General features: G+C 40.4%; 1 protein-coding gene across 1 annotated transcript in view; it reads right to left on the minus strand.

Annotated features, from left to right (window-relative positions):
• The window catches only part of SORCS3 (sortilin related VPS10 domain containing receptor 3), a 566,960-nt gene that overhangs the window by 374,777 nt on the left and 172,962 nt on the right, over positions 1-19,221 (minus strand). Inside the window, exon 2 of the mRNA XM_070605236.1 lies at positions 17,398-17,465. Coding sequence (XP_070461337.1) covers positions 17,398-17,465 — 68 coding nt within the window. The remainder of the gene's footprint in view (positions 1-17,397; positions 17,466-19,221) is intronic.

The following is a 19,221-nucleotide window of genomic DNA, read 5'->3' on the forward strand; positions in this document are numbered from 1 at the left end:
AAAATTGTCCCATTTACAACAATATGAACGGACCTTGAGAGTATGATGTTAAGCAAAATAAGCCAGACAGAGAAAGACAAATACCGCATGATTTCACTCATCTGTGGGATATAAACAAACACATGGATAAAGAGAACAGATTAGTGGTTACCAGAGGGGAAGGGGGCAGGAGGTGGGTGAAAGGGGTAAAGGGACACAGATGTATGGTGATGGATAAAAATTAGACTACTAGTGGTGAGCAGCCTATACAGAAATTGATAAATAATAACGTACACCTGGAATTACACAATGCCATAAACCATTATGACCTCAATAAGATAATTGAAAAAACAATTACAAAATGCTGATTAAAAAAATCAAAGACTTAAATAAATGAAGAGATGTACCATGTTCATGTACTGCAAAACTGAACATATTAAAGACATCACAAAGATGAAAGTATAAATCTCACTGGTAAAGGTAAATATACTGACAAATACAGAATAACATAACACCTTAATGGGGATGTATGAATCGCTTCTAACCCTACTATAACAGTTAAGAAACAAAAGTATTAAGAATAACCATAACCATAAAAATTGTTAATGGATACATAATATATAAAGAAATAAATTCTGACATCAATGACATAAAGTACAAGGGGGAGACAGTAAAATTGTGGATTTTTTGTTTGCAATTGAAGTTAAGTTGTTATCAGCTTTAAACAGGCTGTTATAAACATAAGAAGTTACATGCAAGCATCATGGTAACCACAAAGAAAAACCTATAGTACATTTTTAAAAAGATAGAGATAAGAGGGGCCCATCCGGTGGTGCAGTGCTTAAGTTCACACATTCCACTTTGGCAGCCCAGGGTTTGCCAGTTCAAATGCCAGGTGTGGACATGGCACCACTCATCAAGCCATGCTGTGGCAGGTGTCCCACATATAAAGTAGAGGAAGATGGGCATGGATGTTAGCTCAGGGCCAGTCTTCCTCAGCAAAATGAGGAGGAGTGGCAGCAGACGTTAGCTCAGGGCTAATCTTCCTCAAAAAAAAAAGATAGAGAAAAGAATCAAAGTACATCACTACAAATAATCATCAAATAAGAAAGGAAAACAGCAAGACATGAAGTGAGAAACGAAAGAACTGCAAAACAGACAAAAAAACAATTAACAAAATGGTAAGAGAAAGTCCTAACTTAGTAATTACTTAAAATGTAAATATATTAAACTCATCTATCAAAAGATATAGAGTAGCTGAATGGATTTTTTTTTTTTTTTAGATTTTATTTTTTTTCCTTTTTCTCCCCAAAGCCCCCCAGTACATAGTTGTATATTCTTCGTTGTGGGTACTTCTAGTTGTTGCATGTGGGACGCTGCCTCAGCGTGGTTTGATGAGCAGTGCCATGTCCGCGCCCAGGATTCAAACCAACAAAACACTGGGCCGCCTGCAGCGGAGCGCGTGAACTTAACCACTCGGCCATGGGGCCAGCCCCCAGCTGAATGGATTTTTTAAAAAAAAGATCTAACTATATGCTGTCTACAAGAGACTACCTTTAGATTTAAGGACACCCATAAGCTGAACATGAAAGGCAAAAAGATATTCCATGCAAATGGTAACCAAAAGACAGCAGGGGTGGCTGTACTTATCTCAATCAAAATTATCACAAGAGAAAAAGAAGGTCATTGTATAATTATAAAAGGGTCAATTCAACAAAAATATATAAAAATTATAAACATATACCCAACATCAGAGCACATAAATATATAAAGCAAATGCTGACAAGTCTGAAGGGATAAAGAGACAGTAATGCATTAATATCAGTAGGAGATTTCAATACCCCACGTTCAATAATTCATAGATCACCCAGACAGAAAAATCAATCAGGAAACACCAAACTAGAACAACACTAAAGACCAAATGGACCTCATAGACATAACCAGAACATTCCACCCAATGTTCACACAGAATATTCTCCAGAACAAATCACATGCTAGCTCACAAAAGAAGTCTTAACAAATCTAAGGAGATTTTTCTTTTTTTCTTTTTGAGGAAGATTAGCCATGAGCTAACTACTGCCAATCCTCCTCTTTTTGCTGAGGAAGACTGGCCCTGAGCTAACATCCATGCCCATCTTCCTCTACTTTATACGTGGGACGCCTACCACAGCATGGCTTTTGACAAGCAGTGCCATGTCTGCACCTGGGATCTGAACCGGTGAACCCCGGGTGACCGAGAAGCAGAATGTGTGAACTTAACCGCCGCACCACTGGGCCAGTCCCTCTAAGGAGATTTAAATCCTTCCAAGTATCTTTTCTGACCACAGTGGACTGAAACTAGAAATCAATAACACAAGGAAAACTGAAAAATTCATAAATACATGGAAACTAAACAACAGACTCTTAAACAAAGGGTCAAAGAAGAAAATAAAAGAGACAACAGAAAATATCTTGAGACAAACAAAAACAGACTGTATCAAAACTTATGGAATGAAGCAAAAGCAGTAATAAGAGGTGAGTTTACAGCAATCAGCACCTACGTTAAAAAAGAAGAAAGATCTCAAACAATCTAACATTACACATCAAGACACTAGAAAAATTGGCCAGCCCAGTGGCATAGTGGCTAAGTAGTTCGCGTGCTCTGCTTTAGCAGCCCGAGGGTTTGCAGGTTCAGATCCCAGGCACAGACCTAGCACCACTCATCAAGCCATGCTGTGGAGGCATCTCACATAAAACAGAGGAAGATCGGCACAGATATTAGCTCAGTGACAATCTTCCTCAAGCAAAAAGAGGAAGATTGGCAGCACATGTTAGCTCAGGGCCCATCTTCCTCACCAAAAAAATAAATAAATAGAAATAAGAAAAGAGAAAAAATTTTGAAAAAAATAAACTAGAAAAAGAAGAACAAACTAAGCCAAAAATTAGCAGAAGGAAGGAAATAATACAGTTTAGAGCAGAAATAAATGAAAGAGAATAGAAAACCAATTAAAAAATTGACAAAACTGAGAGTTGTGTTTTTGAAAAAAAATCAATACATCTTTAGCGAAACTAAGGAAAAAAAAGCAATGACTCACATAAATAAAATCTAAAATGAAAGAGGATACATTACAAGTGATACCACAGTGCTAAAAACAGATTGTAAGGGACTATCATGATGAATCATACACCAACAAATTGGAAAACCTAGAAAAAAACAAATAAATTCCCAGAAACATATGACCCATCAAAACTGAATCAAGAAGAAATAGATAGTCTGAACATAGCAAAAACAGAGAGATTGAATCAGTAATCAAAATACTCTCAAAAAAGAAAGCCCAGGACTAGATGGTTTCACAGATGAATACTACCAAATATTTAAAGAAGAGTTAACATTAATTCTTCCTAAACTCTTCCAAAAAACATAAGAAGGAGAAATACTTCCAAGTTCATCTTATGAGGTCAGCATCACCCTGATATCAAAGCCAGACAAAGACACCATAAGAAAAGAAAACTACAGGTCCAAATCTCTGATGAACATGGATGAAAAAATTTTCAACAAAATATTAGCAAACCTAATTCAACAACACATTAAAAGGATCATATACCATGACCAAATGGGATTTTATCCCTGGAATGCAAGGATGGTTCAATATATGTAAATAAATCAATGTGATACACCACATTAATAGAATGAAGGATAAAAATCACATGATCATCTCAATAGATCCAGAACAAGCATTTGACAAAATTCAACATCCTCACATGAAAAAAACTCTCACCAAATTAGGTACAGAAGAAACTTACCTCGACACAACAAAGGCCATATATGAAAAACGCACAGCTAACATCATACTCAATGATGAAAAACTTTTCCTCTAAAGATCTAGAGCAAGACAAGGATGCTCACTCTAACCACTGCTATTCAACACAGTACTGGAAGTGCCAGCCAGAGCAATGAGACAAAAAAAAAAAAAAAGAATAAAATGCTTTCAAATTGGAAATGCAAAAGTAAAATTATCTCTAATTGCAGATGACATGATGTCATATATAGAAAACCCTAAAGAATAAAAAAAAAAAAACAGAACTAATAAATGGTCAGCCAAGTTGCAGGACACAAAATCAATATTCAAAAATCAATTGCATTTCTATACCTAACAATGAACTATCCACACAGAAAATCACCAAAACCATTCCATTTACAACAGTATCAAGAAAATAAAACATTTCAGAATAAATTTAACCAAGGAGGTAAAAGACCTGTTCACTGAAAACTATAAAACACTGATGAAAGAAATTAAACAAAAGCTAATAAATGGAGTGACAACCACATTCACAGTTTGGAAGAATTAATTTTGTTGAAATATCCATACTGCTCAAAGTGATCTACAGAGTCAATACAATCTCCATCAAAATCCCAATGGCATTTTACACAGAAACAGAAAAAAAATTCTAAATCTCTTATAAGACCACAGAAACCCCTGAATAGCCAATGTAATTTTGAGCAAAACGATCAAAGTTGGAGGCATCACATTTCCTGATTTCAAAATATATTACAAAACTTCAGTGCTCAAAACAATACGTACTGACATAAAAACAGACATGTAGACCCATGGAATAGAATACAGGGCCAAAAAATAAACACACACATATACAATCAACTGATCTTTAACAAACGTGCCAAAAATACACAATGGGTGAAGGATAGTCTCTTCAATAAACGGTGTTGAGAAAACTGAATATCCACATACAAAAGAATGAAATTGAACCTTTATCTCGCACTATACAAAAAAATCAACTCAAAATGGGTTAAAGACTTAAACATAAGACCTAACATCACAAAACTCCTAGAAGAAAAAAATAGGGAAAACTTCTTGACATTGGCCTTGGCAATGATTTATTGGATATGGCACCAAAAGCACAAGCAACAAACGCAAAAACAGACAGGTTGGATTACTTCAAACTAAAAAGCTCCTGCACTGTAAAGGAAACAATCAACAAAATGAGAAGGCAACCTATGGAATGGGAGAAAATATTTTCAGATCATATATCATTACCATAAAGGGCTAACATTCCAAATATATAAGGAACTCCTACAACTCAATAGCAAAAAAGCAAATAGGCTGATTTTAAAAATGGGCTAAACAACTAAATAAACATTTTTCCAAAGAAGACATACAAATGGCCAACAGGCATATGAAAAGGTGCTCAACATCAGTAATCATCAGGGAAATGCAAATCAAAACTTCAATGAGATATCACTTCACATCTGTTAGGATGACTATTATCAAAAAGACAAGTGATAACAAATGCTGGGAAGGATGTAGAGAAAATGGAACAATTGTGCACTAATTGGTGGGAATATAAACTGCTACAGTCACTATGGAAAGCAGTATGGAGGCTTCACGAAAAGACTAAAAATAGAACTACCATAAATCCAACAATACCATTTCTGAGTATATAACCTAAGGTATTGAAATCAGGATCTCAAAGAGATATCTGCACTACCATGTTCATTGCAGCATTATGCACAATCATCCAGACATGGATATAATCTAAATGTCCATCAATGGATGAATGGATAATGAAAATGTGAAACTTTGTCCTCTCTGTACAATGGAATATTATTCAGCTTTTAAAAAGGTGGAAATCCTGCCATTTGCAACACATAAAAGAAACTGGGGACTTTTATGCTATGTGAAATAAGCCCAACACAGAAGGACAAATACTATATTTGTCCAAGAAATACTATATCTTGCCTAGGTTAGTGATGATTTCTGTTACTTGCAACCAAAAATTATGAAGAGAAAGCCTTCCAAAGTCAACTGGGAACCACGCCCCATTTGTCACGCTCTCTGACCCTGGGGGAGCCTAGGTTCCCAGCTACCAACTCATCCTCATAGGGTTTATCTCAAGCACAACTCCCTGGAGAGCAGCACCTTAGGACCATTCTCTTGTGGCACCACTCTCTAAAATCAATGTTAATTGCCCAATTAAACAAGCCTGATGCTGACAGAATGTGAGCTAATTAGTAAGTGCCACAGCTCGTTCCAATTATTAACCTTTATGGTTGTCATTTATAAAGATGAGGACGCGACTATGGATTTTTGCATGAACGACTGTGCTTGTCATTCCAAGCCAACCATAAGGAAAATGAGTAAGAGGGAAAGAAGCTATGCTGGGGGGGAAGATTCCCCAAAACAAGTTTTCATGGACCTTTCAAAAACAAAAATGGCCATAAAGTCTTTTAGGTAAGTGGTTACATAAGAATGAAGTGGGGAGCTCCTTAAAACTATAAGTTCATTGATCTTGACCCCCAAAATTAATACAGCAAGTTTAGAATAAGTCCCAGGAAACTGGCTTTCCTTACATTTCCTAGGTGATTCTCATGATCCACCAGAACTGAAAATCCCTTAGACAAATATCCAAGGAAATCCACTCCTAGGCCCCAAACTAGTCCCTTGGCCATAGATCTCTTATGAAACATGAGTGGTTGCGAGCTAGAAAGGCCAAGGAAGAGTGATTAGTGATGTCACAGCAAGAGCATGGGGCTGTTGAGAATTCGGAGAACACAATTTGAGTCCAGATCTGAAATCACTGACCACCAACCCATCCGAGAGCTGAGTTTATCCATCTGTAAAATGGAATGTTCACTTACACAGCCTCACATTCCTCCCAGAAATATGAGACATGCCATGCATTCACGACAAATATTATACCAGTTTAAGAGGTTAGTACCATTGAAAGGGGGATTTTTTTTAATTTTTATTGAGATTATGATAGTTTACAACCTTGTGAAATTTCAGCTGTACATTATTGTCATTCGTGTTGTAGGTGCACCACTTCACCCTTTGTGCCCACTCCCCACCCCCCTTTCCCCTGGTAACCACTAATCTGTTCCCTTTGTCTATATGTTTAACTTCCACATAAGAGTGGAGTCATACAGAGATTATCTTTCTCTATCTGGCTTATTTCACTTAACACAATACCCTCAAGGTCCATCCATGTTGTTGTGAATGGGACAATTTTATCCTTTTTTAAGGCTGAGTAGTATTCCATTGTGTATACATATATACATATCTTCTTTATCCAATCATCAGTTGATGGGCACTTAGGTTGCTTCCACATCTTAGCTATTGTACATAATGCTGAAATGAACATTGGGATGCATGGGACTTTTGGAATTTCTGATTTCAAGTTCTTTGGATAGATACCCAGTAGTGGGATGGCTGGGTCATATGGTATTTCTATTTTTTAATTTTTTGAGAAATCTCCATACTGTTTTCCACAGTGGCTGCACCAGTTTGCATTCTCACCAGCAGTGTATGAGGGTTCCTTTTTCTCCACAACCTCTCCAACATTTGTTACTTTTTGTTTTGGTTATTTTTGCCATTCTAACGGGTATAAGGTGATATCTTAGTGTAGTTTTGATTTGCATTTCCCTGATGATCAGTGATGATGAGCATCTTTTCATGTGCCTATTGGCCATCCATATACCTTCTTTGGAAAAATGTCTGTTCATGTCCGCTGCCCATATTTTGATCGTGTTGTTTGACTTTTTTGTTGTTGAGTTGTGTGAGTTCTTTATATAGTACGGAGATTAACCAAAGGGGGATCTTTTAAAAGATAAACTCTGTGGATTGCATTTGAAGACTTGACTTTAGCTTTAACTTGGGCACAAAACATTTGGAAGCAACAACAAGATGTGAAGTGCTCCCTTTGTAAGTTCAGCAATTCCTGAAAAGAAACCTCACAGACGTGAGACAGGGAGAAGACGCCTTTTTACCAGTTTATTGCCTCCAAAATAATGTCTTTGTGGGGAAGCTGACAGAAGCCTCCTAATGACATTTACAGTCTATGTCCAATAAAGTAATTGGCCACTAAACGATGAGAAAGTAAGTATGAAAGCTTGACTACCTACACTTTATAGTCGTTATATATATAAGCAGTAACGCAGTATGTAAAAATCCACTCCTATAAACTTGGAAATAGATAGGCTCTGTGTGAATTGAAAATTTCCCCTTTTTTGGCTTCAAACCACATTCCAAGGGCCCACCTATCATAGTTTTACACATGTGGACATCTGGCAGGGAAATAAATTAACGCTTACCTTAGAGAGTAGGGAAATGCATCCATTTATAAATGTTATTTTAGAAGGGACTGTCTGATCCCGGTTACTTATTAACTTCATTAGAAGGCTAATGAATCTACTGCTGCAAAAATGAGAGAGGCTCAGGCTGTGGAAAGAGACGGGCCGAACCTCACACCCCTGCTTCAAATGGTTATTTATGATTGTGATAAAATGGCACTGCATTTGAAGGAAAGGGAAAGGAACATAAAACAACAATCAACAGACACAATCCATACAAAAGAGTTACAGTCTCTCAGCCACTGGACAAAAATCAAGATTTATACAAGTCCAGGTCTGCCTAGAGGATGAAAAGAGGCTAGGCCATAAAAAGAACCCCTCTTTCCCATAATAAATGGGAAAACATTAAATCTGTAATCCAGATATGCTTCTCCATTTCTCAATGCTCTACCAAAGTGAGATGTCTGAGGGCTCAATATTTAGGGCAAACTCCTTCTCATTCTTTTTTTTTTTTTTTTTTTTTTTGGAACAAAGACTTTCAGAGATTGAATGAGGCTCCCTATGTTTAATGAATTTAAATTAAGTACTTCAGACAGGACTTCTGGCTAATACCTGCCAACTGGCCATTATCCATCAGTGAACAGCATGTTATTTTGTTGACATGACCAAATTTTTTAAGGAAGGTGGCCGTGCTCAGAACTGGGGCTGTTATCCATCGAGCATCATATATCCTGTGTGGGCTTCTGTGTGACTTCCCAAGTTGGCAGAGACTGTGGATTTAGAGTTGAAAGAGACTCGAGAAATCATTCCAACTAACACCTTTATGAGGAAACACAAGGATGGCATGAGCAATCCAATTAACCAGTAACTGAGATGGGCCTAGAACCCAAGCTTCCTCTGAGCTCGGTGGTTCCCAAGCCTACCTGAAGATTGGAATCAACCAGGGAGCTTTTAAAATTATACATCCTGAGTAGCACCAGCCTTACTAAATTGGAATCTCTTGGGTAGGGCCCAGGAATCTAGATTTTTAACACATTCTACAAGTAATCCTGAGGGTATATCAAGTTTGAGAAAGATTCATGACCCCATCCTGCCTTCCATGATAATTATTTGAGAAGTAACAACGAAGCTCTTCAACCGGCCTTAGATCTCCTAATAGTTGCATTAAAAAGAAAATAAGCAGGAACAGATGAGTTAACTCAACACTAGGTTAGGGAAACCGAAAACCAGGTTGTGCTTTGCATCCTGCACTCAAAATCATCATCATCATCTAGTGTAGGAAAAATAAGAAATATATTAACTTTCCCCTTTTGCCAAACACAGATGAGTACCTCAAGGAGAAGACTCCAGAATGTTCTCTCAATAGAAATGTATCATTTCCAGACATTACGTACTTAGGATTCTAGATGTGTTCTGCACCTCACCCCCCTGAAGATATCAGCACAGCTGTCATCTGGAGCCTGGCAGAAGCTGCTGAGCTAGGAGGATATGGGCCTATAAACAAACAATAATTATTATATTAAGTACTAACTAGATTTCAGGTGCTTTGCGTTCCATGCATTATCTCACTGAGTCCTCATAAACCTTCCATGATATTGGTCTTATTGCCATTCCATTATATGGATAAGTAAACTGAGGCTCATGGAAATTAAAACATTACCCAAGGCAGCGCAGCCAGTAAGCAGTAGAGCTGGGATTCACATCCAGGCAATCTGGATCCAGGACCCACTCTCCTAACCACCACACACACTCAATCTCATCTGTTACCAGGTATTTCTGAGATCCATGGGAACTACTGGTATATGAAATAGTCTTCCCTCTAAAGAGCTTCACATCCTAATGGGGAAAATAAGTATGTTTTATATTAAAGAGCAAAACAAAATACATATGCCACAGTGATCACTTCTCTAATTCATTCCTAGAACTGCTTTGCAGGCTTTTTGGAATAAAGTGGGGTGATAATAATGAAAATATAAGTCTTTCTACAGTAGGGCCACTCATTGCAGAATGCACTGTATTTTGTATATACATATACATTCTTGCACATGCCTGATATTGTTTCCTGTGTACATTAATCTTATCTTCCAACCAACCTAACATTCCTTGAGGATAGCAATCATGACACACTTCTTCTGCATCTCCCAGCAATGAGCACAGGGCTGCTTATATAACAAAAGCTCAATTAATATCTGTTCAATTGAATATTCTGTGACTCATTCAGAGTTTTCACCAGATTCATTACCACTAAAAGCAAACCGAAGAAGGCCCCAGTTCTACAGGGAGAATTTCACAGCCCATATCAGCCCAGCCTTCGGGACCTCACATATGAAGAGCCTAGCAAATAGGATGGAAAGTTTTTAATTAACAGTCCAGCAAAAAAAAAAAATGTCATTCCAATCTGCAGTTTTGTTTCCACTAATTCACTCAGATTCAGCAGGAATTCCACTATGGGACTGGGGTAAGCAGCTGTAGAGGGAGGGAATAAATAAAAGATGAGTGTCATTAAAATTTGTAAACTAATAACTTCTGGGAAGACTTAGCAATTATTATCGGGTTTTCTTGGCAAACAAAAATTAATAAATCCAAAAGGTCTCCATTTTCTGTTTAAAAAAATAACAACATCCCCCAGAAAGGTCACTGACAGAACAATTAGGGGAGGAAATAAATGGTCCAGACAACAGCTTGCAAACCAGATGAAAAGTCACAGGATTCCCCAGTGGCAGATGCGACAACTCAGTACAAGGAAAGCATCAAGGGCTGGGGCTGGGGATGGGGCTGGTTTGGGACTATCAGAACTTTAATTCAGTTGTCCAGGCCCTTAGTGCAGCCCAAGTGCTAGGCATTGTAGATCCAGAAACAAGAAAGGCAGGTGGTCCCTCCTCTTGAGAGGCTCCCAGGCTGGGAACAAACCACCAACACAGCATAAGGATGTGACGCTAGCAGACAGCAGAGGAGGAGGATAGCCACTCAGGGAGGAGGGTCAGGGAGGGTGTCTAGGAGGATGTGCTCGGGAGGATGTGCCCAGGAAGTGGTCCGCTCCATAAATACCCTAACAGGAACCCCTCAATCCAAAGCCCCATTGCTCTGAGGACCCTGAGGCCAGGCACACAGGAGGAATGGCTGAGCAGCCTAGTTACTTTTCTGACAGCAGAATGTCTCCCATAGCGCTAGGCTAGGGGTGGAAGAGACAGAGCAAGAGAGGAGAGACGAGAACCGAGGGGAAGCAGCAATGGAGAGGAACCATCCACTGCAGAGGATTCCTGGTTGCTCTTATGCCTAGACAACTGCAAATTCATTTTGCTCTGTGAGCACTCCTAACCCAATAGGAAATCTCCTGGGGAGATCTCACACCTCATCAGAAGCTGGCCACTCAGGGACCTTTGCTAGAGACTAGCACTTGGGATAGAGAGAATGAAGCTGGAGAATTGTCTGCTGGCTCATCTCCCTCCACAAACTATTACCTTAAAAAACGTGGTTTTTGAGCGAAGGGTAATGTCGCTTATCAGTCCAAGTGTTAATGTTTAAGACATACAGAACTGAGTTCAAGAAGTGACTTGTTAGTCAGAAACATAAATCCTGACCATGATTTACGTTTAAAATTAAAAGACTCAAGAACCTCAAGCAGTGGATTAATTGGCCTTACTATCATAGCTTCTATTTCCAGGGGAAAAAAATGCCCTTGCTCCCAAATCGAGGACCATAATGCCGCCAAATGAGGCAGAGATACACAGACCTGTGTGTGCAGAGGAGCATGAAGATGGCACCAAAGCATGCTGTTGTCACAGAAATGAGCAAGAAAGTGGCCCTGTCTTTGAGTCCAGGATGTCTGCAACCATTTGACACAGGCCTACTTTCAGTGGGAATGGAGGAGACATGAAGTACAGGTTACCTCGATCCAGCTGCAGGGTTTCCATTTGGGAGGACATGTGACACTCTGGAAGGAGTCCCAGATCAGGAGCCAGGGAGTGCTCCTAATCTCAGACTTAAGACCCGGGAAACTCAGGGAAAGTGTCTTCCTCTCCTGGAACTCACATCCCTATCCCTAAAATGACAAGGTTCTATGGTTCAAGATGTGTTTGCTGTCATCCTTCCTAACTCTAAGTTTCTTTGACTCTAGGCTCAACAGCTAGGATTATTTCAGAATTCCAAGATCACAGTTCAAAGACTTGAAAGTTTCAGGGACTCCTCTTCGATTTTTGTGGATGGATTTACATATTCTTCCTCCCATTTTAGATTATCAGAGTTTTGATATGGATCCGGTCAGCTCTCGAACACTGCACATATTCCAAGTACCATAAGATTACAGGATAATTCCCTTCCAGAACAGTGGCAGTAAAAGTAGATTTTTCACCTGTTGTCCTTTGATAAAACAGGTATGCACTTCTATGAAGAAAACAGTGACCTCCAAAATTAACTGACAATGTTTAAAAAGCAGAGAACTAGACTTCCACTGTGCTAAGTGGCATCCACTAGCTATGTGCAGCAATCGAACACTCAGAATGTGGCTAGTTCAAATTGAGATATGCCCTTGTGTGAAATACACATTGGATTTCAAAGACTTACTACAGAAAAAAGAATGCAAGACAGCTCATTAATAATTTTTATTGGTTACATATTGAAATGATAGTTTTATATAACCAGGTTAAAGGAACTATATTAAAATTAATTTCACCTGTTTCTTTTCATATTCATGGCTACCAGAAAATTTAAAATTACATATGTGGCTCACATATATTTCTAATTGGATGGCACTGGACTAGACAGCATGCATCTCAATTGCCAAGGAATATTTTAGCCCAGGAGTTGAAATTCCAGCTCAATTACTCTATAGCAGTTTTCCCACTCCGGGGTTTTCTCCCTCTCCCACTTTCTGTGTCATTACTTTCTCCTACCCATAAACATATGTCTTATTCTTCAGGAGTCCATGAATCCACTCTCAGGGTGGCATCAGACTCAGTACACAGGGTGAAGTGAGTACAGATTTAGGAGCCAGATAGCCTGGCTCTGCCCCCCACCAACTTATTAGCTGTATGATCTGGGGCAAGTTATTTAACCTCTGAAATACTCAACGTTTTCATCTATAAAATGGGGCTAGTGATACCCAACCCTCAAGTTTGTTGTAAAGGATAGAACAAGATAAGTTAGGTAAAAAACAAGCATGGAGAAGCAGCTCAATTACTGGTGGATTACATGATGATGACTAGCCCTTCTTGAGCATTTTCCATGGAGGCACTGTATGCCAGGCACTTTTCTAGGCAGTTTACACATTTTATTTCATTGAACTCTCATAACCACTCTATGAGGGGCTAGTATAATCTTCCTTGTACAGACAAGGAAAGGGAGGCACAGAGAGGTGAAAACACTTGTTCAAGGTCACTCAGTGGCTAAGGACAGAAGCATGGACTTGAACACTGGCCACCAGTTCCAGAGCCTTCCTTCTTAATTACTTTGATGAGAAGGAAACTGATAGATTGATGCTGAGCCTCCTGACCTTGACACCTATCTCCTCCTTGGGTAAGGCTTCCAGAAAATCGAATAGAGTTGGGCCCAATATCACTCTTGACTGATGGGCATCCTCCAGATTTGACACACTATGGACTGAAAATACCCTGAAAGTGAAGCCCTGGGGCTTTTTAAAAAGTCAGTCCCCAACCTCATTAATTCTATAAGCTTGAAATCATATACGTAAAATGTTCTTTGACGAAGGGACACCAACAGATGGTTGTCTAAATAGCCAATTTACACAGCCATCCTTGTGTAGGTAGAGAAAAAATGTTGACCCCCTCCAATATTACAGCACCAAGGAGTTCTAGAAAGAATGTCACAAGGACACAAGATACTGCTACACTACTGACGGCTTTTAAACAGCCTTTTGTCTATTTAGAGGTAGACGGCCTTTGAATTATTAATCCAGTGAGGCAAATAATTATATCACTTTGTAACCTGACAGGGAGTGTCATCTTGTCATGACAGCTGCTGTGCCAGGCTCCCTGCTGTACAGAAAATTGAAGAAGAATCATCAAATTCAACTTCAACTTGGTTAAGCATTTTGGGCCAAATCATGAAACCAAAAGGTGCATGTTTAGGTTTTTTTTCTCTCTACCCTGTATTAGTAAGGAAGATCATAGTGCTCTAGGCTGTAACTATAAAATACATCACCATTATCAGTATAGAAAAGAGGATGGGAGGCACATCTTTAGCGGTGAGAGGGGAGGATAATAAAAAGTTCGAAGACACTCCGTACATCCCCACCAAGTTGGAAAATCCCCACAAAGTTTAGGAGCAGTCCTTTTTCTCAATCATATCTACCCGGGGGTTCCTAAGCTGGGCTTTATCGGACCTACGAACCCTCTGCATCAGAAGACAAAAATATCTTCATATATAACATTTATCCAGAAGGAAAGCCCATAATATCCACCAGCTTTTCAAATCCCTGAAAGGTCACACCATATGGAATCTGTTATCTGTAAACTACAATCTGAGTAACCCCTTTGGTTTAGCCCCTTCTGTGAACATGATGAGTCCCACACGCTCCCAATCTGGCCCAACACCCAGCCGCGCCCTCTGCCTCCTGCTTGACTCCTTTCTCTCCTGCAGCCCAGCCTTGCTTGGCCTTTTCCCTGTGATAGGGACATTTTTCCACTTTTCATTTGCCAAACTGTATCCTGTGCATCATTCCAACACACAGATCAGAGAATCTCATCTACAAAAGAGTGTCTTTGACTAGGTAGAAATTGATATTCCAATTCTTCCCAATCATCACAAAGGACAACATCCTAAACCACTCTTCTCCTCTCCCTAACCCCCCGCCATCACTCCTGAAGATCTCTGCTAATTCCTAGATAACACAGAATACATCCCAGTGGGTGCCCTATAATTTCCATCCCATGAAACCCTGCATCAAGTCAATAACGGAATGAAAACTATACAAACACATAGGGTTATAATAATCATTCATTATTACAATTAAGTGAGCACTTCCTACATGTGAGTGATCGTCGTGTGTGTATACTTATCATTTCATTGCATCCTTACAATCCATCCACTAATTTATTCGTGGAGCAAACGCTTATTAAGTACCTCCCATGTACCAGATTCTGTTCTAGGTGCTAAGGATACAGCATTGAATTAAAATCGAAAAATTCTCTCTCTCTACAGGCTTAGATACTAGTGGGTGTAGGTAGACAATAAATAAGTCAGTAGGTAAATATTTAGCATGGCAGAGGCTGGTGAGGACTAAGGAGGAAAATGCAGCCCAGTGATGGACTATGAAGCCAGGGAAATGCCTCACTGATTAGGAGAACAGAGAGGGGAAGGAAGTGAGGGGGTACCCCAACTCCCAGGAGAAGAGAACTCAGGAGAAGGAAAGAGCCAAATATAGGGGCTCTGGGGAAGAGAGGTTGGCCTGTTTTAAGAAGAGCAAGGACAATACAGCTAGAGCGCAGGTAGGTTCTGTACTATCTCCAACTCACATTCAGGGAAACTGAGACTTGGAGAGAGAGAGAGAGAAGTGGGTTGCATAGTGGCAGACCTAGGAAACTGGCACACGGACTTTAAGTAAAGTGCCCAAAGCTACAGAGCTCTCTGGTGGGCAAACTGGGACTTGAATCCCGGCAATTGGACATCGGTGTGTCCTTAGGGCCCCTTGGCTGTCTACTGTCTTTGGTACACACTAGTGAATATACTGGCTTTTATGACCATGGGGCACACACTTTATCACTTAAAGGCCTGGACTAGGATCCCTGGCTTTGCCTGGCCCACTCTTCAAACTAGCCAAACCTTTCCTGAAACTTGGGCTGCCAGGGATAGCTGTTTCCCTTCTCAGGACAGGATTTCCTGGCTTGTTTTATTATTTGCACCAAGCAGACAGCATGGAGTCAGGCTTAAAGGATCACTACAGTGTCACTGCGATTGGGCCTGAGGGGAAAGTTTCTGTGGTTCTAATTCCCTATGAGTCCCACATAAGCGGAAATAGGCATGCTTTCATCCATTAGAGGCACCCTGGTTACTTATACCTCTGCCAATTTTCACTGAGCAGCAAAATTAGGTTTTGGACATCCTGCACACATGGAGGCAGGCCTCTGTCGATATGAGCAATTAACCCCTAAATATTTAATAGATGCTGTGACTGCTCCCCCTTCCTGGGAGAGAGGCTCTGGTTAGTCCTCTGCAAACAAACAGGTCAGATGAAGAGGAAGCAAGGTGCACAGATACTCAGGCCCCAGACCCCTCTGCTCCAAGCCCCCAGGAAACCCTCAGGACAAGGTTCTGGGATGATGACGCACTCAGGTGAATGGCTTTTTGTGACAGCACCCTCCCAGTGTTTACAAATGACAAAGCAAACAGGATAGATACATAGCCCCCTTGAGTCCCATGCACATAATAAGCACAGGGCATGAAGCACCAACTCACAGTGGCTGATGAAGCTTGCGTTACCCTTTGTGACTGCGGGCAGTGTGGCCGTGAGTGCAAGTGTGTGTATGTGCGTGTGAGGAGGTATATGGAAGGGTGAGTGTGCAGGTGTCCCGTGTCTAGAGAAACTTCTAGGTTCATGGCTTCACTCAAATCCTCTCTAACTTAGTCCATATCCTTCTTACTGTCCCGCTGGCCCAGCATCCAACTGGGGCTGACTTATCCAGAAGGTGCAAATGGGCACAGTGCCTAGGGGCACTTACAATGCTTTTAGGGAGCCACAACAATGCTTTCCTTTTCTTTTAAAGTCAAAACAAAAAAATGAAGTTTTAGGCTGAAAAAATGTTTTAATATACTATACTAATATATTCATCTTTATACCAATGCAGTCATATAATATATATTTTAAAAATATTATTTTAGGGAAAAAGGAGTCCACAAAGGCAAAGTGCCTAGGGACCACAAAAGTCATCACAGGGACCTGATTCCCACGTGTGTCTGTTCCCAAAAGTACAGACCTCTCAAGAACCACAGCATCTTACAGACACAAAGGACTGGAAACAGTCCTTGGGCCAAGACTCACAAGCAAGGCAAGAATCCCTCCCACAGCAGGGTCCCTTATTCACGGTCGCTCCATGTTTCAGGCACACTCATCCGATCTCTCTAACCAGACCTGTGTTCATCAAGTAGAATGAGACACTGCAGGAATGCAGAGGCAACAACAGTGCGAAGAAGAATGTGTGACAGGCCCCAAAAGAGATAAGCAGAGTGCTAAGGGAATTCACAGGTGGGGGCCATCAGTTCCACCTGGGGCATTAAAGAGGGCTTCCAGGAGGAGGACATCTTCTGCTCCTTCCAAAACATGCTTCCCAGCTGCTTAGCTGGCACTCCTCATGTGAGCCAAGCCAGAGTAGCTAGTTAAGAATCTCTAATCCACTTACCTCCAAAGTGAACTCTCAGTCACGCTCCCCAGGTTGAAGTCGTACAGCTTCGTCAGGATAAGTATAACCTGTGAGAGGGATAAGGCAGGGGCAGAGAAGAGGAACAAAGGGGAAAAAAAGGAAGCTTACTTTAGTTTGTGTAACAATATACAGTGTATTTCAAATCACCCAGAGGAGAGCTTAGTATTTATCCGTTGAGTTCAGGGGTATTATAGGATCAAGCAAGAAAAAACATTATTAATTTAATGCATCCCTGTAACTGGTAGCATTTATTTTAATCCTGACAATGCTTTGCATTTGAAATAAAACATGCCAACAGGAATTAACTGGGTTATGGACAGTTGTTTCTCCACATCTGTCCCCCTTCAAGGTCAGGCACAGGCTGGCTGGCTCCGTTCACTCGTATTGCCACCCAGACAAAGATCAGAGAATGCGCTTGCTTTTGATCTGGAGATGATTCTGACTCACAGACTTGGACCTAACAAGGTAAGGAGGAAACAGGCCTGATTCTCCCCATGTACAGAGCGGTTCAAAGAGATTTTATGTTTCCACCAGTAGGGCCTCAAAAGCCATAAATACTTGAATAGCAGGCAGGGCCAGTCCCCAACATCCTCTGACGCCATCTGCCATCTACCATGTAGCATCTGTTCCCACCATGGACGAAGCAAGTCATTGTACTTCACTGGACTCCAGAACCACTTTCTTGACTCCAGTTGGAATTAATACACCAGAAAGAAGCTATACCTGTCAGAAAGCTGGAGCTGCCTATAATAGGGTTTAGTTTTTTGAAATGCTCTTGGGCTAGTCAGTCTGGTCCCATGCCCTTTAACTTCTCCAGGTGGGGGCGTGGATATCAGATGTTTCCCTGCCTGCTCCTCATGTGCCTGGACAGTGGCTTAGGCACAACTCCATATCTACAAGGATGCATGCACCTGAATTGATTTTAATCAAAATGCAGGTGCCTAAGATACAGCGTCTGGCTGCACGCGTGATAATCCAGTTACACATAATTGTGTTTATCTAAATTTAATGCACAACTCATTTCACTTTTCTCAGCTCCTTCCCATTCCACAATTTAACTTCCTCTAGTTCATTTGCACAGCAGCCATTAAACTCTTTCTGAGATAATGAATTTTTGCTACCAATATGGGTCTTTCCCATTCTAGGTAGCCATTTAAGATTAAAGAAAAATAATGAGCCATTATATTGACCATTTTTATGGCATTTAACTGACAACAAAACACTCACTTTGAGATTTATTCTCATCCAGCATGCCATGGGGTCGGTAAGCACTATTTCCATTTCTTTTATGTAAACTAAGAAAAAATAAGGCGCAAGGATGTGACCCATTATGGGTCAAAGAGAGTCTATGGCAAAGTTGGTTTGGAACATTCAACATCCCTGCAGGGCCATGCCTGGAGGGCTCATAAGTCTCCTCTCAGATTGCATCCTGTGTTGGTAAGTGGCAGGTTGGCAAGAAACAGCCAAGCCAAGAGAAATATCAATGGCACAGCTATTTGTTGAACAGCAGAATTTACCAAGCTACCAGTCCTATTAGCATAGCACAACAGCAAGAAGTGTGTATCCCAAGCAAAGAATTGTTGGCCACAGTCACTCAGTGGTCCTTGCCTCTCCCATTCATAGCTAGTTTTCTTATTTGTTAAAGTCAGCGGCTAATTAAGTCAAGAGACTTCTCCACATCCTCCCCAACCAACTTGCCCAGTAATGTGTCAATAATTCCTGCTTGTTGAATTTATACACACACAGACACAACAGACTTCCTCTCCCCTTCATTTTACCTTCTTTCATCTACAAAGTCATTCT

The sequence above is a fragment of the Equus przewalskii genome, chromosome 1 (genome assembly GCF_037783145.1).
Source record: "Equus przewalskii isolate Varuska chromosome 1, EquPr2, whole genome shotgun sequence".
Classification (NCBI taxonomy): Eukaryota; Metazoa; Chordata; class Mammalia; order Perissodactyla; family Equidae; genus Equus; species Equus przewalskii.